The following is a 27,860-nucleotide window of genomic DNA, read 5'->3' as shown; positions in this document are numbered from 1 at the left end:
TAAACACACTCCTAAACCTTGTGGAAAGCCTTCCCAGAAGAGTTGAAGCTGTTACAGCTGCAAAGGGTGGGCCAACTCCATATTAAACCCTACGGATTAAGAATGGGATGTCATTAAAGTTCATGTGCATGTAAAGGCAGACGTCCCAAAACTTTTGGCAATATAGTGTATATACGTCCAGCATTAGCAGCATTTAGCCACTGACAGGATGCCATAAGGCTCTTGTAGAGCTACACAGTTTGAAAGTGTTGGTTTAGCTGAACAGCACTCCTCGTCATTTAGTGCTAATACATAATACGTGGAAAAACATTTTAGCTCATGTCACTCCGCTTCCAAAGTACATTTCTTAATAGAGTCTTCAGTCAAATTATAAACTTATTATTAAATTAACCCACATATTTTAATTTGAAGTGTTTTGTCATTTGTATGGAAATAAAACATGATCCTGAGATGCAAATTCACTACAGGAAACTAATCATTGTAACACTGACACATGAAAAGGACTAATAATTAAAGCTAGAATTCTTTGTATAATTTAAATTAATAATTTCAATTTTACATTAATGTCTATTTTACATATGGTTTACATTTACATTCTTTTTATTCATTTTACTCATGTCTCTTAAAAAGAAATAAATAATTTAAAGATATTTTGTGAAATTCTGACTTGTGGAACTGTAAAGAACAAGAACCAGGTCAACATGTATAAATGTTTGCTATAAAAAAAGAAGGAAAAATATGAGACATGACTAAACAAAAGGGTTTTTCTTTATTTTTCTCATCTCAACATGCAGCACATGCACTGTCAAGCTTAACATTTTTTAAACAACCCGAGACAATGAAACAAAACTGTCATGTATTTGATCCGTTAATGTCACTTCTTAACAATATGTCTAAATAACAAGGAACACAGAACAATGAAAAGGAAAAATAAATCTAGTTTTCAGAGACAATGAAAACTTCAGGCAGAACTCAAAACACTGAAATTAGATGCTTAAGTGCTAAAGTGATCAGAATAAACAAGTGGCAAAAATGTAACCCGAGATACTGAGAGTAAAACAGTGCGTTTAATCACCTAATCAAGCCGCAGCTACTCTTTACTACTGGGCTCGATCGTCTCGGTTGCGGAAACCTGCCACTCTTTCACAAAGATGATGTCATCATCAGATGTGTCCTCAATTCTAAGGGACAGATGTGTGACCATTAAAGCTCTTAGTTCCTCTGCATCAGATGGTTGCTGTACGTCTGCAGAGAACATGACAGTCATCTGTATATGTTCAGAAACTAGTCACATTAAAAAGCCACATCAAACCATACATGTCTGCTGATGGTTTTGTGATTCATAATAAAATGTAACAGCTCACCAGAAGACACCGTATCAGCAGCAAGACATTCAGTCTGCACCATACTGACTTTAATCTAAAATTCATACAACAAAATGAAATATACAACATTTCCCCAAAAAAGAATTAACATTAAATGCATCAACACTAGTGGAAGTAAACTATCCTCACCATGTCTGATGTTGTATCCGACCCCTGTTCATTCTCACTCACAAAGGCAATAACATCATCTGTAAAACCAAGAGCCATATCAGTGAATGTTATATTTCTAAAAAATGCATTTTAAACAAAAAGGTCCTGTTTTACCATTAGTTGGTTTGTAGTATACGATTGTGTTTGTAAAGCAAGATAGCGTACCAATCACTTCAATTACGGCAGCCAAGTCAGGATCGGCATCAAGTTCCACATCCAGAGCCTATAAAAATATCAAATAAAGGCCTCGTTCACACCTGGCATTAACCCGGCGATCCAACCGTAAGTGGTCAGTGTTAAGTACAGGTGTGCACGAGGTCCAATGTGTCTCACAGTGTCAGCCGATCACTCAAACCACATTCGTGTTTGGAAATGGCGCTGAGCTGTAGTTCTCCACCGCTAGATTAATGGATAAAGGTGACACTATAACAGCAGAGATGAAAGCAGCTGCTTCTCTTTGCTTCTTCTGTGATCTCATCTCCTGTTCATTTATAAGTTTTGTTACCAGACCACCTGATAGAAACGTTTGAAACAGTCTGTACAGGGACATGAGAGAATTTCTACCTGAAAACAAATAGTAAATGTGCATGACACCCTTCCTCCAGCGGAAATGACAAAACCTGATCACAAGTGCTCACTGGAGACGCGCTCAAAATGCCACGTGTAAACACCAGTGTGTTTCGGGTGTCCACTTGTGATCAGATCACTCGAGACAGATGTTAATACCAGGTGTGAACAGGCCCTTAGACTCCAGTGTCATACAGCTATATACATTATTTTTTAAAAAGTACCTTCTCCTGTGACATTACACTGAAGGTTTCCACATGAGTTTCAGCCTCAGATTCTGCCTCCTGGTCCTGTTAACATGTTAAAGCTTTATATCTCTGGCCCATGTGTACACTCATAGTACATATTAACTTCAAAAAAATACAAAACTACCTTCTCCAGTGGTATCACGGGTATGAACTCCATCAGCTCATCTACCTGCTCACACATCTTAGTCACATCTTCTACTGTTAGTTTACAAGATTAAATGAATAAAAAAGGTCCAGATCCTTTTCCTGATTAATATTAGATTATATGTTAATATTTGAATATTAATAACACTAAACAGACCTCCTTGTTCTTCTACTGGAGGACTCGTCTCCTCAGTATCTTCTGCAGGTTGTACCTGATGTGAAACGTCAGAGTAAATTTATGCTTTTTATCTAACCAAAGACTTTTTTTTTTTTTTTGGCTACTTTAGTTTACCTGGACTTTCACAGCACAGCATAAATCTTGTGCTACTTCTAATGATGGATTCATTTCCATGTCTGGTTCTGCAGGAAAAAAAAAAAACATACCACAGATCATACCAACGTGTTAACTTTTGACACTGAGTAGAATGAGCATATGAAGTAATTTCTGTAATAAAGTAATAATCAAATCTGTAATTAAGTAATAATCTACTTTAAAGCTTAATTTACAATTCACATCACCAATTATCAATAAAAATTTACTGATTTATTCATGCAGATGAATGGTGAACACTGATGCAAGTTGGAGACAACAAACTGTCCAGACAAGGCAAAGTTAAAGACCACCAACAGGCAAAAGAATGGTGTTTTTCTAAAGCTTCGGCAGGCTTTATCTTGTAGATCACAAGTAATCTTGTCACAAGTAGCATGATAAAACCTGCTTAAGTGTCCTGTTATAAGAAAACACAGTGTAAAAAAGATTTTAAAAAAAAATAAGATGGTGGATCTCTTCATGTTTGCCTTGTCTACTGTTTTTGCTGCAGCTGGCTTGGTGCCACATACCACAGAAACCACCTGCCTAATATTGTGTAGGTCCCCTTTGTGCCGCCAAAACATCTCGGACTCATCGAGGCATGGACTGCACAAGACCACTGAAGGTGTGCTGTGGTGTCTGGCACCAAGACATTAGCAGCAGATCCTTAAAGTCCTGTAAGTTGTGAGGTGGGGCCTCCATGGATCAGACTTGATGTCCAGCACATCCCACAGATGCTCGATTGGATTGAGATCTGGGGAATTTGGAGGCCAAGTCAGCACCTTGAACTCTTTGTCATGTTCCTCAAACCATTCCTGAACTATTTTTGCAGTGTGGCAGGATCCATTATCCTGCTGAAAGAGGCCACTGCCATTAGAGAATACTGTTGCCATGAAGGGGTGTACTTGGTCTGCAACAATGTTTATGTAGGTGGTACGTGTCAAAGTAACATCCACATGAATGCAGATTCTTCCCATAGTGTATCCCGGTGCCATCTCTTCCCCAGGTCAGACCCGGCCATAATAACCGCCTACAATGGGCACGTGAGCATCAGACCTGGACCACGGAGCAATAGAAGATGAAGACCTGGTCTGATGAATCACATTTTCTTTTATATCACGCAGATGGCCATTTTTCACTGTGCAATAAGACCACAGTCCGACCTTCTTGCTTTCTATCGGCTCACAAGGCCGAGGCTCTTGAATTCACAGGTCAAAGTTCACCACAAAGCAAAAGGATGTTTTTTTCACATCTCTTCACTTTTCCCTTTTCAATGAATTGGCTTTTCCACTGGCCAAATTTTAATTTGTGTTCAGTCTGACGACTGCTTTCGCAGAAAAGTGTAGTTTTTACATGACTCCCATGGTGTACCAAGGAGTAAAAAAAAATGGCAAATGCTATGGCTAAACCGTAGATGTTGGCAGGTCTGTCAGGAGAAGTAATTTATATTAGATATGATGTGGTATTACTTTTCAGCCTGGATCTACTTTAGAAGTACCCTGATAGAAGGTATTAATGCATAGCTTATGGCCCCCGAAACCCATTTCTAGTAGGCTATATCATAGTTTAACGTGAATTAATTAAATGGCATGTGTTACATATTACAAGAACCACGTTTATGCAGTGTTCTTGTAATGGAAGTGATTATCTTACCACTTTGTTCAACTGAAACATCTGCAACAAACTTCTTGCTCTGCTGAAAAACAATACAATCCAATATTAGAAGATGATGTTGCTGGTATTGTTATAAAAAAACAGAAAAAAAAAAAACACAATACCCATCCCATTTAAAATGAAAGGAATAAAATAAAGCCCACCATTTCCTGAGGAGTATCAAGACCTAAATCTGGACCTTGAGTTGCATCGTCTTGGACAGGTTCTATTAATTAAAACAAAATGGAGTCAGATAGGCATCACATAGAAAAGTATGCGATCTTGCCCTCGGAATGATCCATGTAGGTAAATCAACCCATATTACTTACTTTCAGATTCTGCCACCAAGTCACCTGAATAGGAGTCATGCTCTTTGTCTTGAGCCTGTAGTAACAAGTAAAAGAAGTACTTATAGGGACAATCTGACCAAACTACAAAATCTGACCATCGATACATATGGTGTAAACATACCTACTCTGTGGTGAGATTTCCTGGTTTGAATACTGGGGAAACCCCCTCCTGATTACGCATGTTGATTTGAAACATTTATGGGTGGATATTTGGGTGGGAGGCGAATGGGGCCGGTGCTCACTACTTAATGGAGCTAATGGTTAGGGAACTAGCTCATGGTTCAACGAACACAGATATCAATCTGGCTACTGCTAGTAAGCAATGACTTTGCTTTGTACCTAAAATTATTGTGATGGAGTGAATGGATTTCTCAAGCAACAGGAATGATTTAACAGATGAGAATTTCTGTGGGTTGCTGCTTACTAGTTACAAGCATTTGCTAGCGGACATTAACACACTGTCCTACCTCAGTTTGGCTCCTTTGGTCAGGTTGACCGGGTGAGGAGCGTCTCTGGTCTCCGTATTGTACTAAATACAAACAAAATCACTGTTTTCTCTAGCATCTTCTTCAGCGGAAGACCTAGTAACTGCTTTCAAATCTCTTTCATATTCCTCTGGTTTAAAGTGCTGGCTGCACAACTGTAAATGTCCACCATGTTTCGGAGTAAAGACCACTTTAGTGTGTGAAACAAAAAAGATATGCAGCGCAACCTGATTGCAAAATGACCCGATTAGCCTTCCAACCTGATGCTACTTGGTTATCCCTCCTAATTATCTGTAACTACAACCATCTTGTTATTAAAATGAACGCGTTTATGACCACGCTTCCCATTCTGACAACCAACAGCACAACGTGACATTTTAAAAAATGGTTTAGTTTCTGCAAGTGAGGCAGGCTCTTCCTTTTTTAGAAATGTCAGAGTGATGTGTCTCACTCGGAGGCCAGCACTGGTTGATCACAGCAGGGAATCCCGATGGTTGAATTACGTATTGGCGTATTGCATGCTGGGTATTGTAGTTTCTCTACACTGATGCGTGAAAACAGGAAACTGACACAAAATCATGACCTCTGTTACAATGCTGACACTAAGTGATACAATCCCATACAAAAGAATACTAATTATTATTACAAATAATATATTAAACTCTAGTTTTATGCCGGAATGCTCCTTTAATGCACTTTTCATGATCAGGAAAACACAGGTATGCGGCAACACTGACAATAAACTATCATACTATATAACTTGACTGCTATAAGTAAGGTTCAACAAGTCCAGAGAAAATAAAGACTCACTTAAAATATTTCACATGCGATGCGAGGACAATGTAGAAGTTTTCAGTTAAGCCCTCATGGTGACTGCTTTCTCTCAAACTCTCAAATCTCATTTACCTGTTCCTCAATGATGACGAGATCGACCCCACCACTAGGCTGTTCATCCATTTCTTCATTAAAGCCTTTAAAAAAGAAAAAAAATTACCAGGTAAACCATAAGAAAAAATTTTTGTTTCATGACTTTTAAGATGTAAATTCCACAAATGCTAAATTTAAATGTAATTTCTTACCAGTAGGTTCTTGAGAGGAAAAACATTCTACAGTTTCATGCTCAGTTTCTTTAGCCTATTAGCACACAAACAACAGAATTAGGAAATATCAAATTAGATTTAGAGTTTGGTGTGACTTTAATGCTGTTAAATGAACACAGCTCACACATTCAAAGCCTTGTAAAGTAAAAGCTCCGATGTGTGTACGTATAGTACATATTTAGCGTAATACACAGAAAAATGCACCTTCTCCTGTGACATTACACTGAAGGTTTCCACATGAGTTTCAGCCTCAGATTGTGCCTCCTGGTCCTGTTAACATGTTAAAGCTTTGTAGCTTTGGTCCATGTGTACACTCATAGTACATATTAACTTCGAAAAAATCCAAAACTACCTTCTCCAGTGGTATCACGGGTATGAAATCCATCAGCTCATCTACCTGCTCACACGTCTTAATCACATCTTCTACTGTTAGTGTACAAGATTAAATTAGTGCATTAGTTCAGTTTCAGATCCTGAATTCTAGACAGGATTCATATTAGACTACATAATAAACATACTGCCATTCAAGTGTGCAAAACAGACCTCTCTGTTCCTCTGCTGGAGGACTTGTCTCCTCAGTTTGTTCCTGATGGGATATGTACATAGTTGTTTAAACTTCAGAGTAAATGCATCCTTTTATGTCTATCCAAAGTCACAGACTGGGTCGTTAATTTACCTGGACCGTCGAAGCACCGCATGCATTCTGTGCTAGTTCTAGTTTTAGATCCATCTCCATGGCTGGTTCTGCAGAAAAAAATAAAATCATACCATAGAGCCTTTTCTCACAACAATACATTTTTGATTAAAAGTCTATGGAAATATAAAATCTTAAACAATACTTAGGACAGTAAGTGTTTTCTAGTCACATCGCTCTCTCATAGAACAAGACCTTTTTAAAACTACAATATTCTTCTGTGACTAGTCTTCAGTTCTGACTAGCTCTTCTACATTACAAACTCTTACATCCAGAAGCTAAGACACTGCAGATCAAAAAGTCTGAATTCACTCCACAAGTCATGTCACGAATTTAAAGTGAAGGTTTGACTGATTTACTCATGATGAAACAGTACCCAAAAAGATAAATACATTTGAAATGAAAATGAATTTGCTGAATTACAACAGCTGCATTTATGTGCAGCATTTCTCTCACCACTTTGCTCAAGTGAAACATCTGCAACAAACATTTGACTCTGCAAAAAAACAAACCAACAAACAAACAAACAAACCATTGCAACATTAGAAGCACATGAATCTGGACTTTAAGACAAAGGAAAAAAAAAATAAAGCCTACCATTTCCTGAGGAGCGTTAAGGTCTAAACACTGAATCAAATCTACTTGTAAAGTTTCTGTTAATCAAAACAAAATGGAGTCAGATAGACATTACATAAAAAAGTATGTGATCTTCCCTTGGGAAGACTTTTTTTTTTTTCTGGGAATGATCCAAGTAGGCCATATTACTTACTTTCAGATTCTGCCACCAAGTCACCTAAACAGGAGTCATGCTCTTTGTCTTGAGCCTGTAGTAACAAGTAAAAGAAGTCATGAGGCAATGTTCAAGTCTTTGTTTAAACCCTCATGAATATCAAGACTATTCTCTCTCAAATCTTTAAAACCTTACTAAATTTACCTGTTCGTCACTGACTACTACATCCATCCCAGCACTACGTTCTTCATCAATCTCTTCATCACGATCTATGACTTTAGATGATAAAGACTTTAGAACATTCAACTAAACCAAACAATATTCTCAATTTTAAACGAAGAAAATTTAATAAATGCATTCATATGTGATGAATCTTACCAGAAGGATCTTGAGAAGCAAAACACGTTACAGCTTCATGCTCCATTTCCTTTTCAACCTATTAAGAATGTTACTGTTCATCGCCATGCATGCAAAGCAATTGTATACAATGCAGTCCTACCTTAGTAAATTACACATTCACCTTTGAACCACCATGAGCAAATGTAGCACTTCTTCCCACAAACATCTCTTTACCTCATCTATAAGGTAAATTTCGCAGACTTACATTATTATTAAATTAGATTAAATAAATTAACGTAGACTATATTTTAGATTTAAGCAGATAATATATATATTTAAATCCTCTTAACATGAACACAAACTTCCTCAAACCCTTCAAACCCTCCTTTGATACATGTAAGGCCAGCCAACTGCATCTTTTCAGACTGCTGCTCATTCTGCATCACAGGGCACCATAAAACACTCAGAGGAAATCCTCTGGCTGTCTGCCCTCTTCCACATACATGAGCTCACAGACACCTAACATAGCTGTAATTGACAGGGGAAAGAAAGAATACCCCCCCTTTTGCCAATTTTGCTCTCTTCTCACTCCCGGCCACGGATGGCTGTGGCAACGTCGTGATCCCCGGAAGATACAGCAAACACTTTTCTGTTTCACCACTCGGGAGCCAGAAAACTTGTTTTATCATCGATAATAAAATGTCATTCTTTTCTAACAGTTTTATATTTTAAAGTTTTTTCACTGCCACTGCCACTGCTGATATATTACTAAAGCTGAAAAGCAAGCAGAACAGCAGCACACACACTTCTATGGATGGTTCCTACCTGCAATGATTCCTCTGGTACAATTTCAAAAATGTTCACTGGATCCACTTTCATTACAAAATCATGGTCCAAAAGCAGTACCTATATGTGCAAAGAATTTGTAGCCAAGAGTTTATTTTAATAATAATAATAATAATAATTAAAATAATAATAATAAAACAATTTTACAATAAGGTTTTTAAATTCTGGATTCAAAAAATTGTTGTTCGCATGACATATTCACAGTAAGAGCTGTGCTTACCAAGGTAGAATCATCAGAAATCTTTAAAGTTTGTGCTCGGCACCAACCCTTGTGTACGTGGGACCAGATCACACATTCTGACCCGACTACATTGCTCTCTGCAGCCCTCCTTACGTTTCCCAAGTCTTTGTAGAAACAAAGAATCTTGAACATGTATATAAACTGTCTTCTGTGTTTTTTAAATAAATAAATAAATAAATTTCTAGATTTGCATATCTGACACTTGCCTGATTTTATGATCTCATGATCAGACTCAGTCTCATGCTCTTCGTGTTCTGAAACCGATCTGTACACTTTTTCACAGACCTCGTCACAAGACGGAACTTCTGGAGATGCAGTTTCTGCAGTTTCCACCACTTCGTTCTCATCAGTATACTCCAGAGAACCTGTGAATGCTCCTTTACTCATAAAGTCTGTGGAGTCTAACTGGCATTCTCCGAGAACATCCACAGGTTGATTGGAATGAATGTCTGAAATATCCACATTTACATTCGTATCCTTCACACCAACACTTTTCCCATAATTCTCAGTCTTTTCAATGCCTGCTGAAGTCAAATCGTGATCATCATCTTGAGAAAATATCGTGCCCACAGCAACATTTCTTTTATCCAGCAACTCTGTGGATCCAGCTTGCTCCTCATGCTCAGCCAGAGTGCTATCGCATTCTACCTGCATTCTGAGTGGAGAAATGCAAGTGCCATTGTGCAGATACTCCATGGCACAAAGGGGGTCCTTGGGTCTTACTACAGGTTCACTTACACAGAGAGAGGACGTTTCAGTCACAGTAGTTGAATCCAAGAGTGTCGCAGACGGTGCATTTGCTAGTTCAAATGATGTCCTCTTGCTATTTTGAGTCCAACATTTTTTCACTGCATCATTGATAATAATTTCCTCACATTCCAATTTAACAAAATGCGGAGTCACCATATCACATGAACTGGCTAACTTCAAAATTGTGACTTTCAAGAGATGGTCATTGATTAGCTCAAAGAACTGATCAGCTGCCTTGTCGTCCCAAGACCCCTCCAAAACATTAAAACCATCAAGCTGACAGGCAAATGCCTGAGGAGGCAAATCAGACACCTCAAATGGCAGTGGTCTAACATCACTCATTTTAACTTTTGATTCATTTCCATAGTCAACAAATAGAACAGAGAGTGTGTCCTTTTCAACTGAGGTCACCTTTGCACGATACCACAGTTGGTCCTCATCGAAAAGGGCAATGCATCCACTTCCAATTTGTAGGGTTTCTACATTCAAAGCCCCGCTTTCCAAATTACTACCAATCTTTTGGATTATATCAGAAATCTCCTGCAGCTTTTCTGTCTCTGCATACTGACACCAGAAGAGCTGTGGCCCAATAATGACTGAGGCATATACAGCAATTACCTGTCCAGTCGGTATATCAGGATTTTTATAAGTACACAGATTGAAGTTAGTATCTGGGCTCTTGGGTGCAGCTGTTACAGTTATGTTGCTTGCATCTTTGGAGAGAGCAGATCCCAACAGCTTACCATTGACCTCAAGTTTGACCTCCCATACAGAACCTGCCTGCTGGATAAATTTACATAAAAACCCATCCGCATTCTTTTCCATTTCAGTTTTTAAATTAGAGGCCACATCACAGTCAACATTTTCCACTCCAATCAGTGAGCAATGAATGCTATACCTTGGTTGGGAGAACATTTTGTCCAGAATGCATATTTTTGAGACCGAAACTTCAGCAGTATTTCCGAAGTCAATGAATTCTACATCAGCCGTGTCACCGACCGGCGCTTTTCTTACAACTGCGCGGTACCAACAGTTATCATCAGGGTACTCTGCACTAACCAAGTCACCTTCACAGAGGTCACCAGAGTTAACAGGTACATGCTCCGACTGACCATCATTCAACTTTTCCACCAGAGACCAAATATCACTTTCATCTGTTACCAATTGGACAAAGAAACTCAAAGGACTATTGCAATGCGAGATGAAAACTTCAGCTTCCAGACCTGGTTCGACTACTTTTACAGGGAGCTCTGCTTGTTTAAGGACACTTGGTTTTTCATTTTCAGATTCACTATGAGAATCTCTGTGAAAAACATGTTGCTTCAACTTTATTGCGGTGATGTCTCTCTTCATGTCCCCATCAAGAAATCTTCCTGAGCTTTCTTCCGAATCAGCATTTTTCTGAGATCTCCAGTGTTTTTCAGGAGTCCATTGCGGTACTTTTTGTCTTTCAGGCACACTATATGACCGATATTGATCCATAACATCAAATTCTTTTACAGTAATTTGCTCATTTCTCTCAACTTCAATGTGAAATTTCTCTCTTATTATTGCATTTACTGGAGTTTTCCCATCATACAGCTCAACAATTAATTTACCAGTTGGTTCTTTGGCTACTATCAATGCTTTCAGCTTGCGATCCATCACAAAACTTTCAAACCAATTATTCACTTCACCTGGAACCTTTTCAGGCACATCAGAAAGCCCACACTCAACTGCTTGCACAGGTATTGCCATAATCTCAGCAGCTTCAACTGGAACTGGTAGGAGGTCTGATTTCTCAACTTGCTGTGTGTCGCCATAATCCACAAAGTGGACTACAACTGGAGGCTTTACAGATTTAAACTGTCCCCTGTACCACAGCCCGTCAGTATATTTTGCAAAGCAAACATTTCCAAAGGTTTTTGGACAGTTAATTCTCTGTAGCTGACCACATAACCTGTTGACTTTATCTGCAAGTTCCTCAATCTGCACAGAATTTCTTTGCAGATGACAAAAGAACTGGTTGACATTTTTCACATAAGTGATGCATACATCTTCTTCAGACCCAGTTTTGATGCTGTGTGAAGAGTAGTAGTATGTATCCAGCCTTAAAGGTGGCAGAGCTACCATTTTAGATGCACTGTCGGCCAGACCTCTCTGGACAAGAAGTCTGCAGAGGCTTTGGAACGGACTCTCCAAATCCACTACATTGAAAATCACTTTCTGAGTGTCACACATCACAGCATATACAGTACACTTCAACATGACACTCATGGAGGCTGCCTTGTCCACAAACTCTCGAAACTGCAACGTAGCATCAGGACTCCAGACTAAAGGGGAATGAGAGACCGGATAGCTCAAGTTATACAAGCAGCATCGGAAAGCTTGTCCTTTCAGCTTAAGGAATTCTGGATCAATGCGGCGAAGGTCATGAATGGGAACTCTCTTTGTTTCCCCATAATCAACAAACAGTACAGTTACGTTAGAAGCCTGGTGCTTTTGGATCACCAAAGCTCGAGACCACATTCTATTTTCAGGATGACGGGCAACACAGGCAGCTTCCAAAGGAGGCTGAAATTCAGAGTTTGCATAGTACCTCTGGAGATCCTGCATTAGCAGTTTCAGGCATTTTGCATCAGTAGTTTTCTGACACCAAAAGTCATTTGGACTCTCGATGTAGGATACTGTAACATCAAATGAGCTTCCAATTGGAAACAAGTACTCCTTGAAAGCAGCTGTTACCGCAGGTGAACTGGATGACTGTGAAACAGCACCTGTCTTGAACACGTCAGAAGTCTGTACCACTTTAGTGTATGGTGCGACCATAGGTTTATCCATAGCTTCAAAGTCTGCAAAACCTGCATTACAGAGCAGCTTTGAAAAATCTTTTTCTCCATCTGACATTGAATCAATGACCTGGACAAGATGTGTGTCTTCGGACTTTGCAAGTATACGTACATCAAGGACTTTGTCCACAACAGCTTTAGCAAAGAATAATGTGGCATTTAGATCCCATTCTTCACTTCCGGGTTGAATGCCATAAAGAGCACACTTAATTGCCAAGGCTGGTAGGTTTTGATACCTGAGGGGCAACTCACAAAGGTTGCTACAATCAACCAATTCTTTGTTTCCATAGTCCAGGAAGAAAACCTCTGCCTTGGACTCAATGACTTCACAAATAGTAGCCCTATAGAATACATCATCTTGAGCTTTGGCCACACAAAGAAGACCAGCTACAGGCTTTCTAATCACTCCACTGGTTCTGGTCTGATCACTATACAGCTCTGTCAGGCCATTCATTAGCAGATCAAACTCAGCAGCATATTTCTGTGTCTGGATCCAAAACTTTGAGGGGCTATCAACATGCTGCACAACAGCCACATGCTCAGTATTAGGTGACAGACTTTCTGTAAAAATCCCTTTCAAATCCTCAGTTCCTTGTGTCTCACCTTTAACTGAAATCTGGCACCTCTGACGTGTTCCCATCTTATGCACGGTATAATCTTTAAGGCACCTTGAATCCATTAAGCACTTCTCTCTTGAGCCAAATAATTTGTTTATATTAGTGTTTTCATCTCCATAGAGTGTGACATAGTGGACGCCCTCTGAGAGGCTCTGATACTCAAATCTGGCAATAACCGTTCTGTTGAGCAGTAAAGATTTCAGATAATCAATCTGTGAAACTGTCCAACCAACACCTCGATCAATAACTCCATGAAGAGAGCAAACATAAGTCACAACAGGCATTCGAAAGAATTCTGGGGCCAGTGGTCTAACATGATCTACTTGAACAAATTGTTTCTTCCCATAATCCACATGTAGCACCTCAACTACATTGTTGGTGGACATGACCTGCTGCAAAACAGAGCGATACCACTTTCCATCAGTTCCTCTTGATGCACAAGGAGCCCCCAAATTCTCAGGTCTTGCAAAATGAGATCCAATTGTTCTTTCATAATGCTTAGTTATCTGCTCTGTCAGTTTCTTGAGTTCCTGGGAGAAAACCTTTAGCTGACAGAAGACACGCAGGGGATTGTTTACCTCTGTGACTAGTACAGTCTCAGTGGTTTCAGCTTGTAGCTCTGGATACATGTAACACTGCTGTTTCTTGATTTGTACAAGTGGTTCAAATCCCATGGATGCAGTCCTCAACAGGTCTACAGAACCAGCATCAGACTGTAAAGATCTTGAAACAAAGTCTTTGAATTCCTCACTTGACAATTTCTTTGCAAATCCCATCTCATGCATTTGCCTAGACAGACATGGAATATCAAGCAGAAATGCACGCTGGGGTATGGCAAAATCCAGAACACAGGCAGTAACTGATCTCCCACAGAATGATTTCATGAACCCCAAGGCCAATTTTGACCATCTATTTTCAGTAGACAATGGCAGGACATTGGAAAGAATGCAAAATTCAACTTCAGGAGGCAGGTTGAAAAAGTCAGTTTGGCCCCACGCCAAAAGGCTGGTATGAGCCCGAAGTGTTCTGCCTTCATCAATAAGGAACACGCTGTAGTAAGTATCATTCCTTGACACTATACGGCCTCTGTACCACGTTTCATAGACCCGTACAAGACACAGGTCACCAGGCTTGCCTTCTCCTTCATGAAATACTTCTTTGGGGTACTGAATCTCCTTTTTCATTTGTTGATATGCAAGTTTCTGATCCTGGACAAAATTACCCCAAAACTCTACTAGAACACAGAGAGGGTTCACGTTTACTCTGGTAATGAACACAGTTACAGTTGAGCCAGGTGACGGGAGCCCAGGAATTGAACACATTGTGCCGTTTTCCAGGTTTCAGATTTTCAAATAATTCAAGAAATTTTCAATGACTGATGACATGGTACCTACAAAGAAAAAGCAAAAGAACACATTTGAAAAGTATACCTTTTGATGTAGGCTTGTAATCAAGAACATAAGAGTTTAATGTTTTAATCAGAGAATAAAAGAGCAGTGCAATATTTGGGGTTCGGGTAGTGGTTCCCAAACTTTTTGGGCAAACAACCCCAAATGGGCATTATGAATTTCTGTCACATGACTCCAAGCCTCGACCTTCCCACATTTTTTTCCATTCCATATTTATCATTGTTGTTGTTGTTCTACTGTAACATTTCAAAATTTTATTGCATTAGTGATGTGGAACATAAGTGAATTTTTAATTTCCATATCTAAAACAAATACTGGGACAAGTCTAAAAATGCTAATAAGTCAGCAGTTAAAAGGGAGTGCTTACACACTTTAATGGGCTGTTGGACTTAGCTAATTGAAAGGAAACATGGCTCCAATGAGAGAGTTGTCAGTTGAAACAATGGAAAGGATTATAAAACTCCTTCAACAAGGAATTTCAACAAGGAGTGTGGCCAAAGAGGTTGGTTGCTCCCAGTCAGCTTCCCTTAATGGGAAGGTTATGAAAGGTAGATATACAGGCAGAGTAAGGAAGATGTCAAAGCATCAGGATAGAAAACTCAAAGCAATATGCCTTGAAAATAGAAAATGCACAACAAAACAAATGAAAAACAAATGGGCAGAAACAGGAGTCAATGTTTGTGACAGAACTGTAAGAAACTGGCTGAATGAAATGAGATTTACATATAGAAAAGCCAAAAGAAAACCAGCACTAACACCAAAACAGAAGAAAACAAGGTTACAGTGGGCTAAGGAGAAGCAATCATGGAGTGTGGATGATTGGATGAAAGTGAAATTCAGTGATGAATCATGAATCTGCATTGGCCAAGGAGATGATGCTAGAACTTTTGTCTGGTGCCGTTCTAACAAAACATATAAAGATGACTGCCTGAATCAATCAAATTTCCCAACTCATTTATGATATTGGGTTGCATGTCAGGTAAAGGACCAGGGGAGATGGCAGTCATTATCTCAGCAGTCAATGCACAGTTGTACAGTGAAATTTTGGACACTATTCTCATTCCATCCATGGAAAATAGGTTTGGTGATGATGAAATTATTTTTCAGGATGACAATGCATCTTACCACAGAGCAAACAGTTTTAAAGCTTTTTTCAGGAAAGGCCTATCAACTCAGTGACATGGCCAGCGAACAGTCCGGATCTCAATCCAATTGAAAATTTATGGTGGGAAGTAAAAAAACTGGTAAGGCTCCACCCTGCAAAGCTGATCTGTCAACTGCTATTCGAGAAAGTTGGAACCAGATTGATGGGAAATATTGTTTTTCATTAGTGAGGTCTATGCCTCAAAGAATAAAAGCCAGAGGAGGAGCAACAAAGTATTAATTGTGTTTTTTTTTTGTTGATGATTCCATAATTGTTTCCTCAACATTGAGTGATTCCATAATTTTTTCCTCTACTTGATATGGAAAAAGACATGCCATTAATAAAAAAAAATGTCCTTGAATTTTTTTTATGTATATTTCACAAACCAGAATGTTAAGCTATTGAACAAAACCTTTTTTGTGTCATATCTGTGATTTGTTTGTTTGCTATAAAGTAAAAAAGCTGGGTGAACATCCTCTAAGTGTGGTGATTCCATAATTTTTGCCAGGGGTTGTAGACTATATGGACAAAAGTATGTGGACTTAGCTTTGAATGTCTAATCTTGGTTTGAGCACCAAGTTTCGATGTGCAGACTGTGTGTGTTGTTAAAAAGGATAACCAACATGAAGACCAGAAAGCTGTCTATGGGAGAAAAGCAAGCAATTTTGAAGCTGAGAGAAGAGGGGAAAAATCAATAAGAGCCATTGCACAAGCATTGTGCATAGACAATACAACAGTTTGAAATGTCCTGTAAAAGAAAAATAAAATAAAATTTAAAAAAACACGTAAGAACAACCAGACATGGAACAGGTCGGCCAAGGAAACAAAAACAGCAGTTGATGACAGGAAAACTGTGAGAGCTGTGAAAAAAAAAAAAAAAAAAAACAACAGTCAGTGATATCAAAAACAACCTCCACAGGGCAGGGATGAAAGTATCACAATCCACCGTTTGAAGAAGACTTTGAGAGCAGAAATATAGAGGCCATACCACAAGATGCAAATCACTCATCAGCAGAAAGAATCAGAAGGCCAGATTGGAATTCGCAAAGAAATACAGAGATGAGCCACAAAATTTCTGGTACCAAGATTAACCTCTACCAAAGTGATGGAAAGTGTGGAGAATGAAAGGATCTGCTCATGATCCAAAACATACGAGCTCATCGGTCAAGCACGGTGGAGGTAGTTTCATGGCTTGGGCTTGCATGGCTGCCTCTAGAACAGGATCACTAATCTTTACTGATGATGTAACTCATGATGGTAGCAGCAGAATGAATTCAGGAGTCTACAGAAACATTCTATCTGTCAATTTACAGAGAAATGCATCCAATCTAATTGGGAGGAACTTTATCATGCAGCAAGATAATGACTCAAAACACACTGCAAACACAACAAAGGGCTTCATCAGAGGGAAAAAGTGGAAGGTTTTAGACTGGTCAAGTCAATCACCAGACCTTAACCCAATTGAGCAGCATTTCACCTCCTGAAAAGAAGACTGAAGGGACAATCCTCCCAAAACAAGCAAAAAACTGAAAGAAGCTTTTTCTCCATTATCACAAAAATCTATCAAAACAGCTCCTGAGCCCCGACCCTCTGCCGTTAAAGCTTAACCATGCTGGAGATGCAGTTCACTCATTTCAGAGAACAGATACTCTCCTGGCTCCATGATGATAACTTCAGACAGCTAAGAAATGAAGTTTCTTGGAGAAACTCTTGGAGAAAATACTTTTAAGTCAGAAATCCAGCAGCTCAGAGATGAGATAGGATGGCTCAAAATTTATTTTATTTTTTTTTAAGAATTCAACAACACAGCCACCTCAATAACACACACACACAACAGAAACACAGAGAGAACCACAACAAACAGTGATCATCTCCTCACTGGAACAACGAAGCTCATTCCAAAACCAGCCCCAACCTAATGAACAGGACTCCACACAGGAACTATCTGTAGCCCAAGTGCAAGCCACAACACACTCCAAGCCACCAGCACCGGAACTGTCAACCATCCAACCATCCTGTGACAGAAATGCAACTGCCTCGCCTTAAACAAGCAGGTGAAAAAAAAAATTTCATGCTCAAAAATTGCTCAGAAACACTGCTTGAGGAGTCCTAAGTGCATCATAGTGCACACTGCAGAGTAGCTGATAGAGCATCCAGACTATTCCCAAACACCAGAGTAGTCATCTCCACCACACTGCCCAGAAATGATGTAGCACCTACAATAACCAATACACCAAACAAACACGGAGATCACAAGGGGCTCACCACACCTCCATCTGACTCTGGCACCTGTACGATGGACTGCGCCCCAACCAGAAAGGAATGAGTGAGAGTGTTCGCCAAAACTCTCAAAGACCTGTCCTTAGAGAGAAATACACACATCCCTCCTCATCCGGCCAACAGGAGAACCAAACAAGCAGAATCCACTCCTGAGATCCACAGACAAGTCCAAGACCATCCACTGCCAAGGCCGTCACATCCTCTGAGACTACGTAGACTGGACATCATGACAAAATGCCCACCCCAAGCTGTACAGAAACCCTGCCCTACTCTGCACCACCATGCATCTCCCAACTCACCACCACACCTACATCACCAGAACTGGGAGAGATCGCTCATCTACTCACCACTGTGTACAACAAACTACTCACACCGGTCTGATTCAGGGGTAGGACATCTCAAAAGAACAATACAAGGCTCCCAATTAACGCTATTCCGTCTTTCTGGGGAAGGTAAAATAGGTTAAGGGATGATGGTAAACACGTTTTGGGACATTTTCGGGTTGATAACGTTGCATGCGTTTACAGATAATAAAATTATCATTAGCAGGGAATGGAAATATTGCTTATAATAGCAATAATCATTACAATAGTTAATTTCACTGCTGTTACTGTGAAATTGTATATCTTATATAAACATATTTGTGTCTGTAATCTGTTAAAAAGTGATGAACAAGAGAAACAAGTCACTCTATAACATTATACATTATAATGAAGATGAAGTTAACCAAACAACGTGCACTCTCTCGAAAATACCGTGATGCAGCATCTTACGAGTAGTGTTAGAAAAGCTAGCCTGCCGTATAGGGGCTATCCAATTAAACACTTTCATCATCATGATATCGTATACAGGATAATTAGCTAACCTGTTGGCTTGGGGTGAAGGTCGGGATGTTTGTCCGCAAGATGTTTGGCTAAATTTGACATTTTCTTTTGGATAACTTGGGTCATCTGAAAGGTAGGTAAAGTACAGTGTGCAGAGAGCTTGGAGTCTCTGAAATTATTTGTCCTGAGCATGCGGTAGCCTGAGAGCTCGGCTATACTGAATAAAACATTGCATATTTTGAATAAAACATCATGTACAACATTTAATGTTTATTTAATGTTAATTGAATGTTAGTTGACATACCAATAATTTTTCTTTCCCTGATTAATCAATTATAGAAAATAGTTGTTAGCAGCAGCAGCCCTATACTCGAGTTTAGCTAGCCTTTATTTTTTCTTGACATGTTTAATAGTGACAGCGGCGTAGCTAGAGGTGGATTTCGGGTCATGGCACAAACAACAATTGCAAAGGCAAGATTGGCAGACACAAGAAACAACAAAGCTGTTTAGACACCAAGAAAGCACCCTAAAGAGTGTACTGAAATCCAGATAACACAGGAACTGCATTGCACTGTAGTAAACAAATAAAGACTAACAAAAGCACTCCTTATGAGAAACAAGTAAGTGCTCTACAGACATCACTGATGCAGTGACATTTTACCTGGTTGAAGATATATTACCCAATAAAACAATGAAAATCAAGGGTTTTAAGAGGCTTATAAAAAAATAGTTGATCCTCGTTACCAATTACCGAATCGCAAATATTTTTCCTAACATTGCTGTTCCTCAGATATACACAAAATGCAGAGAGAAGTGCAATAAACAATGATAAATAAAAATGTAAAACCAACTCAGATTATGTTTTCAGTATTTAAACATACACTCACCGTCCACTATAATAGGAACACCTTTACATTTATGCAGTAGTCTAATCAGCCAATCATGTGGCAGCAGCACAGTGCACAAAATCATGCAGATACAGGTCAAGAGCTATAGTTAAAGTTTACATCAAACATCAGAATGAGGAAAAGGTGTGATCTCTGTGACTTTAACCATGGCATGGTTGTTGGTGCCAGATGGGCTGGTTTCAGTATTTCAGAAACTGCTGATCTCCTGGGATTTTTCCACCCACAACCATCTCTAGAGTTTACAGAGACTATCATGGGCACAGGCTCACCCAATCTGGACAGTTGACAGTTGGGGAAGAAAAATTCTGTTTTGGTTTCATGTGCTGTGCCTTCTGAGATGCTTTTCTTCTCACCACTCTCGTAAAGAGTGCATATTTGAGTTACTATAGACTTCCCGTCAGCTCAGGGCAGTCTGCTCATTCTCCTCTGATCTCTCTCATCAACAAAGTGTTTCAGCCTGCAGATCCTCCACGCAAAGGATGGTTTTTGGTTTTTTTGCACCATTCTGTGTAAACTCTACAGACTAAACACTTTTCCCCATTCAGTTGATGTTTGATGTGAACATTAACTGAAGCTGTTGACCTTGTATCTGGATGATTTTATGCATTGTGATGCCACATGATTGGCTGATTGGATAACTGCATAAATGAGCAGGTGTACAGGTGTCCCTATTAAAGTGGACAGTGAGTGTGTTTAAATCCTCATTCACCTGTCAATTGCCTCTCCATTTACTGCATTTTTAAAAACTGAAGACAGTAGAGGTGATGTACTTTTTATTTAACACTGTTACACAGTATCTGAGCCTGATCATTTTCGTTTTAGAAGTAATTCTTTACATGTTGTGAGGAAGTGCACTATACTAAAAATTAGTTTGATAAGGTACTTTGGCCTAAGGTGTCTCTGTTAATCTTTTTCTTGGAGGTTATGTTTCCTTGTAAAGCTATAATAGGGAAATTAGTTTGTTTGCTCTGTTCAGTAACTTCCAAAACAGCCTTAGAAACAAACATGAAAAAAAGATCAAATTGTGATCCAGTCTAAAAATAAAAATTGTACATTATATATTTTTGACCTAGAAGAAATGACACTTAACTAGTGAGGTTTAGGGCAGACTGACTGTAACGTCCACACTGATTTTTTTTTTTGTTGTTGTTGTTAAACTGGCTCCTTAATCAACATGATCTCTGCAGGAAAACAGCACGGTCAATATTAAAAAGTAAATAAAACATTTCCATATCGTATCTGTAGCCATATCTGACGGGTACATGTGCACATCCTGCATGCTAGAGGACAGCCAGATGTTCAACAGTGTTATCCAGTCATTACAGAACCACAGTTACATCCATAAATACCACTTCATTAGCTTTTATTCACTAACATGGGAATGGGCAGGGTTAGAAACCGGCCAGTCGAGGGCCTCAAAGACATTTCGGCTTCACTTTTAAAACCCTTACAACTTCCACCTATTTATACAGTCTTTGATCAAGACCCATCCAGTGTTGCCAACTGAGAGACTGTCACTTTTTAGACCCCTTTTGCAACTTTAATTTAAAAAGGAGCCTAGTGACAAACTTCCTGAGCACACATTAGTGACTGTCCTGAACTCAGTATGGCTCTCCAGCTCACATCACAGCTGCTGTTATATGAGTTGAAAGAGCAGGTTCACTCCATTCACCATCAGTGTGTAAAGCCTTACTGTGTTGTGATTGTGACCAACCACTGATCATCATTCTTCGCCATGACCAATCACTGATCACTACTGTTTGTCCCAACCTCACACTTCTTTGTTTTAAACTCTCTTCTTGGAGATGTTTGCAAGTAATAAAAGTGATCAATTCCTTCAAGGCTGCTCACAGTCACTGTAAATCCATAAAAGTTTAAAGTGTGCCCAGTGCTATCACCAAAGATGACTAATTTCAATAAGAAATAAATATTCAAGAAATTCATTATAAGCTATGGGTTAGTTTCTACTCTAATAAAACTTTAAAATTGAACTGAATATTTAGTGAATATCTTCCTTTTTCATGTATCCTAATTTGATAGCAACCTCCAGAACGTGCTTCAACTAATTTCCTCTGAAAAGATTCGGTGACGCTGGATACGATGTCCACTCATATATACAGTCAGTCAGTGATCCAGACCCATCATTCACCACACAACTGGTCTGACATTCAGGTTGTCCAAGTCTTTGCAAACTTACTTAGTCATATCCATTGCTCCAGAACTGGCTACAGGATTCAGGACTTCACCTCTAAACAGCAAAAACAAACAAATGAATGAAAGAATGAGTGCATAATGAAAAGAAAAGAAAGAAGGAGTGCATGAGTGAATTGTGGTGATGCTGAGAAACACACTCCATGTGTACCTACTGCAAATCCTCTCACTAAAAAGATGATATTGTCTTCACTAGCAGGCACTGACTAGTTTATTAGATGTATAGCTAGGTTTCTAAGGCTTTGTTAATGAAGTCCATTTACAGCTAAATGTGATCTGATCACTGCTCAGTCAGCTGCACTTCACCTGCTCCTCACTGTTCATACTGCACATGGCCTTTGCTAAAGTAGTCTGTTTACTACACAAGAACTGTATGCAAAACTAGTAAAGTCTATATTACCATTAAACAAGCCGAAAGTACTAGTCATCCTAAACTAATCTGCATCATTACCACTAGATTACAATTTTAAATCATCGTCATTACAGAGGTCAAGTTGCCTCCAAACCTGTAGCTTTGTGTTTGGCAGCTCGTCTAAACTGACTCTATCCACCTAACTGCGTTTCTCTACTAGCTGATTGCCTCACAGTGTGAGGTTTTAACCAACAACAACTACTAGTTACCCCGATGGTTAAGTAACAGAACTCAGTATTAACCCCTGAACATACAACCCGCCATTTTATCCGCACCATCTTACCTCAGGTCTTCTCTACAGAAGCGCCAGCTATCACCCGTTTACTAGCTCTCAATTTACAGCCTAAACACTTCCGTTATTTTCCACTAATGCCTCTGAGAATATACAGGACTAGTTAGTGTAAAGGATTAATCGCTTGTTAAAGCACAGCTTAGCGTTACTTGTTTTGTATTAAGTTGTGTTGCTCAGCTAGAAGATGCTAAACTAAAGCCTTCCTTGGCGCCTCTCATTTGAAGCCCCTCCTTCCGCCATTTTGTGAAAACTAACAGCTACTGATTACTTACGGATTCATTTATTTGCTATGTTTTATGAAGTTTAAAGAAACAATCAAAGTAGCAAATGTAAACTAGATTAAGCAGAGGTGTAGCTAGTTTAAAAGATTTTATCCAGATGTTTATTCTTTGCTGGTTAACATACACCTGTTATATACGCATTGTTTTGCATATTAATTCCACTAGAATGGCGAAAATATTGTCTGTGTAATCACATTATATCGGCTGCTATGATGTGATATAGTACAGATCACACGCTTTTATTTAGCATACTTCCTCACCACTGAGTATAAACCAGCCGCTTTTCCTGAAACCACGCTTACTACCCAAACACACAACTGCACGGGAATTTGAGGGGCGCGGCTTTTAGACGCTTAGCGGTAATAGTGCCCAAGGTGAGCTCTTGCACACCCAAAGCAACTAAACTTTCAACTAAACAATAAATCTAAATAAATAAATAAACAAATAAATAAACAAACAAACACACAATTCAGTATTTATGAGTATACAGACTAAACGTTTTTATCATCTTTTACATTTACAAAATGGACAAAATCATACCAGAGGCTATAAATCATTAAGCCAGAAAATAAAAATAAAATACATTTACTAAAAACATAAAAATATAATAATAATAATAATAATAATAACAATAATAATAATAATAATAAATGAATGTTTTATTAAATGTATATTTATTTGGTTTAATGCTTTATAGCGTCTCTTTAAGCTTGATTGATTTTGTCCATTTTGTAAATGTAAAATACTATAAAAACGTTTAGTCTGTACACTAATAAATACTGAACTGTTGTGTGTTTATTTATTCTTTCATTTATTTATTTATTTAAAATTATTGTTTAGTTGAAAGTTTAGTTTTTTTGGTTGTGTAGGACCTCACCTTGGGCACTATTACCGCTAAGCGTCTAAAAGCCGCGCCCCTCAAATTCCCGTGCAGTTGTGTGTTTGGGTAGTAAGCGTGGTTTCAGGAAAAGCGGCTGGTTTATACTCAGTGGTGAGGAAGTATGCTAAATAAAAGCGTGTGATCTGTACTATATCACATCATAGCAGCCGATATAATGTGATTACACAGACAATATTTTCGCCATTCTAGTGGAATTAATATGCAAAACAATGCGTATATAACAGGTGTATGTTAACCAGCAAAGAATAAACATTTGGATAAAATCTTTTAAACTAGCTACACCTCTGCTTAATCTAGTTTACATTTGCTACTTTGATTGTTTCTTTAAACTTCATAAAACATAGCAAATAAATGAATCCGTAAGTAATCAGTAGCTGTTAGTTTTCACAAAATGGCGGAAGGAGGGGCTTCAAATGAGAGGCGCCAAGGAAGGCTTTAGTTTAGCATCTTCTAGCTGAGCAACACAACTTAATACAAAACAAGTAACGCTAAGCTGTGCTTTAACTAGCGATTAATCCTTTACACTAACTAGTCCTGTATATTCTCAGAGGCATTAGTGGAAAATAACGGAAGTGTTTAGGCTGTAAATTGAGAGCTAGTAAACGGGTGATAGCTGGCGCTTCTGTAGAGAAGACCTGAGGTAAGATGGTGCGGATAAAATGGCGGGTTGTATGTTCAGGGGTTAATACTGAGTTCTGTTACTTAACCATCGGGGTAACTAGTAGTTGTTGTTGGTTAAAACCTCACACTGTGAGGCAATCAGCTAGTAGAGAAACGCAGTTAGGTGGATAGAGTCAGTTTAGACGAGCTGCCAAACGCAAAGCTACAGGTTTGGAGGCAACTTGACCTCTGTAATGATGATGATTTAAAATTGTAATCTAGTGCTAATGATGCAGATTAGTTTAGAATGACTATCACATTTAGCTGTAAATGTACTTCATTAACAAAGCCTTAGAAACCTAGCTATCTCACTAATTGACCTACAGTTGGAAAGAAAAATCTATTTTGGAGTTTTAAAGGCTTTATGTTATTTCTAAGTACAGATTTTTGTTATTTATAACATTCAGAAAGAAGAACAATTTCTGCTATCAAGGATAGTAACATATTATGTTTGGGGTCAATTTGATCCCAGGAAAAACAAACACAATTTCAAACATTTCGAACGATTTTATGCATCGGCAGCTGTACATAGCTGTAACCTTGTCCAGATTATCAATCCGTCCCTTTGTCTCATTGTAATTCAAGACCATTTAGGGTTTTCTGTCTTCCCTGGTGCTCGGACAGCATCTTTGTTCATGGTGCTCATCAGCAGGACATTTTTTCCTTTCACGGAGCAATAGGAGATGACAGCAGCTCTGTCAGTGAAGGCAAACATTGAAGATGTTACCTTCTTTTTCTTCATCGCACGAAGCTCAGAGGGAAGCTCCAGCTTGTTTTTTCTCATTGTCCCCTACATGGTAACCTTCCTTTTCAGCAGTTTCTCACGCAGGGCATACGATGTGAAAAAAATATCACGTAATATTATGACCATTCAGTCCTTCAGCCATGTCTAATACCACCCTCAGCGTATCTGGTGGGGCCTGGGACCATTTTGATGACGTTAGCACATGAGGGACCACAATAACTTTGCATTTTTGGAAGGTAATGTGTCTGCTGGTGGTTGAGAGACAACAGGCGGGTGAACACTAAGAGTATCATTCTCATCAGAGGAGGATGCTCATAATCAGGGTCTTCCTCAACATTATCCTCTGTCTCACACACATTCTCCTCTATGTCACTTACACTGTCAAAGAACTGTGACAAAATCCACTGACAGAAAACCTTTGCTAAAAGGTCATTTTTAATTGAGAGAGAGCATAAAAAGAGAGCCCACAGAGCACCAAGAGAAATTTTTTAGAAGACTGCTGTGCAAGCTTTTATACAGTATGTTTGCTCCTCACTTATGTTGGGTGAACTATCAGTGTCCTCGTGAGAATTATGTTTTCCCCTTCCCCATGTCATGTGAACATGTTTATGTTTTATACAGCTAAAACAGCCTGGGGTCAAATTGACCCCAAAGAACACTGATGCTACAAAATGTGTTCAGGACATTGAAAACACATTATAATTACATCATGTTAATTTTATGTTTATCCAGCTGTCCCCATTAAATTAGGAAAAGTCATTAAATAAGAAGCAAAAAAAAAAAAAAATGAAGTCATTCATGTGTTTAGAGACATTAAACATTGAATGGGTTCGATTTGACCCCAAAGATAATAGGAAGGGTATGAATAATTAATATGCAAATTAGTACATCATGAGCATTAGCATATCAAATTACAAATTAGGATACGTGAAAAAGGAAGGTATTCACTTAGAATACAATATTCAGCTCTGTTTTAAAGTTTTATTAGAGTAGAAACTAACCCATAGCTTATATATGGAATTTCTTGAATATTTATTTCTTATTGGAATTAGTCATCTTTGGTGATGGCACTGTGCACAAATTAAACTTTTACACATTTACAAAGTACTGTAGGTTTTATCAAGGATGCAGACGAAAAGGAGCAGTGACTGTGAATAGTTGCGAAAGGTGAGCAGTTCTGAAGGAATTGATTACTCACTTTTATTGCTTGTAAACATCTTCAAGAAGAGAGTTTAAAACAAAGAAGTGCAAGGTTGGGACAAACAGTAGTGATCAGTGATTGGTCATGGCGAAGAATGATGATCAGTGGTTGGTCGCAAGCACAACACAGTAAGGCTTTACACACTGATGGTGAATGGAGTGAACCTGCTCTTTCAACTCATACAACAGCAGCTGTGATGTGAGCTGGAGAGCCATATTGAGTTCAGGACAGTCACTAATGTGTGCTCAGGAAGTTTCTCACTAGGCTCCTTTTTAAGTTAAAGTTGCAAAAGGGGTCTAAAAAGTGACAGACTCTTAGTTGGCAACACTAGATGGGTCTTGATCAAAGACTGTATAAATAGGTGGAAGTTGTAAGGGTTTTAAAAGTGAAGCCGAAATGTCTGTGAGGCCCTCGACTGGCCGGCTGCAGTACAGTTTCTAACCCTGCCCATTCATTGTTAGTGAATAAAAGCTAATGAAGTGGTATTTATGGATGTAACTGTGGTTCTGTAATGACTGGATAACACTGTTGAACATCTGGCTGTCTTCTAGCACGCAGGATGTGCACATGTATCCGTCAGATATGGCTGCAGATACGATATGGAAATGTTTTATTTACTTTTTAATATTGACAGTGCTGTTTTCCTGCAGAGATCATGTTGATTAAGGAGCCAGTTTAACAACAACAACAACAAAAAAAATCGGAAGTTACTGAACAGAGCAACCAAACTAATTTCCCTATTAATGAAAATACTGCATAGCTTTACAAGGAAACATAACCTCCAAGAAAAAGATTAACAGAGACACCTTAGGCCAAAGTACCTTATCAAACTAATTTTTAGTATAGTGCACTTCCTCACAACATGTAAAGAATTACTTCTAAAAGGAAAACGATCAGGCTCAGAAACTGTGTAACAGTGTTAAATAAAAAGTACATCACCTCTACTGTCTTCAGTTTTTAAAAAATGCAATAAATGGAGCGGTGATTGACAGGTGAATGAGGATTTAAACACACTCACTGTCCACTTTAATAGGGACACCTGTACACCTGCTCATTTATGCAGTTATCCAATCAGCCAGTCATGTGGCAGCACAATGCATAAAATCATGCAGATACAAGGTCAAGAGCTTCAGTTAATGTTCACATCAAACATCA

The 27,860-nt window shown here is 38.8% G+C and overlaps 1 protein-coding gene across 6 annotated transcripts; it reads right to left on the bottom strand.

Moving 5' to 3' along the window:
• Positions 1-750: 750 nt before the first annotated feature.
• On the bottom strand, positions 751-23,540 carry tdrd6 (tudor domain containing 6). Of its 6 annotated transcripts, none has more exons than XM_053242361.1 (27): positions 23,459-23,540; positions 22,200-22,250; positions 9,449-14,827; positions 9,222-9,346; positions 8,981-9,061; positions 8,195-8,252; positions 8,021-8,091; positions 7,856-7,910; positions 7,684-7,739; positions 7,543-7,582; positions 7,069-7,136; positions 6,936-6,978; positions 6,745-6,818; positions 6,597-6,662; positions 6,372-6,426; positions 6,199-6,263; positions 4,787-4,841; positions 4,622-4,683; positions 4,458-4,500; positions 2,787-2,854; positions 2,652-2,706; positions 2,475-2,548; positions 2,327-2,392; positions 1,701-1,758; positions 1,515-1,573; positions 1,365-1,419; positions 751-1,245 (listed from the first exon to the last, which is right to left on the bottom strand). In XM_053242361.1, exons 3-27 carry the CDS (start codon positions 14,757-14,759, stop codon positions 1,091-1,093), a joined length of 6,918 nt encoding a protein of 2,305 aa, XP_053098336.1. In that variant the 5' UTR covers positions 14,760-14,827; positions 22,200-22,250; positions 23,459-23,540; the 3' UTR covers positions 751-1,090. The 6 variants fall into 6 exon arrangements, with proteins under 6 accessions (XP_053098336.1, XP_053098337.1, XP_053098335.1 ...); XM_053242362.1 differs by lacking the exon at positions 23,459-23,540 and adding an exon at positions 22,909-23,286 and having other exon boundaries at positions 6,745-6,815; XM_053242360.1 differs by lacking the exon at positions 23,459-23,540 and adding an exon at positions 22,909-23,284.
• Positions 23,541-27,860: the final 4,320 nt, after the last annotated feature.

Source organism: Pangasianodon hypophthalmus, chromosome 19, assembly GCF_027358585.1.
Source record: "Pangasianodon hypophthalmus isolate fPanHyp1 chromosome 19, fPanHyp1.pri, whole genome shotgun sequence".
Classification (NCBI taxonomy): Eukaryota; Metazoa; Chordata; class Actinopteri; order Siluriformes; family Pangasiidae; genus Pangasianodon; species Pangasianodon hypophthalmus.
The sequence above is the reverse complement of the archived record's forward strand: the minus strand, read 5'-3'. Positions and strand labels throughout refer to the sequence as shown.

Excerpts from the sequence above, each read along its gene's own strand:
- tdrd6 (XM_053242361.1), bottom strand. The coding sequence starts at position 14,759 with ATGTGTTCAATTCCTGGGCTCCCGTCACCTGGCTCAACTGTAACTGTG. Across the intron at positions 6,427-6,596 it reads GTGTAATGTCACAGGAGAAG|GCTAAAGAAACTGAGCATGA; the intron begins GTGCATTTTTCT and ends GTGTGCTAATAG. Across the intron at positions 4,842-6,198 it reads TCGTCATCATTGAGGAACAG|GCTCAAGACAAAGAGCATGA; the intron begins GTAAATGAGATT and ends TTGTTACTACAG.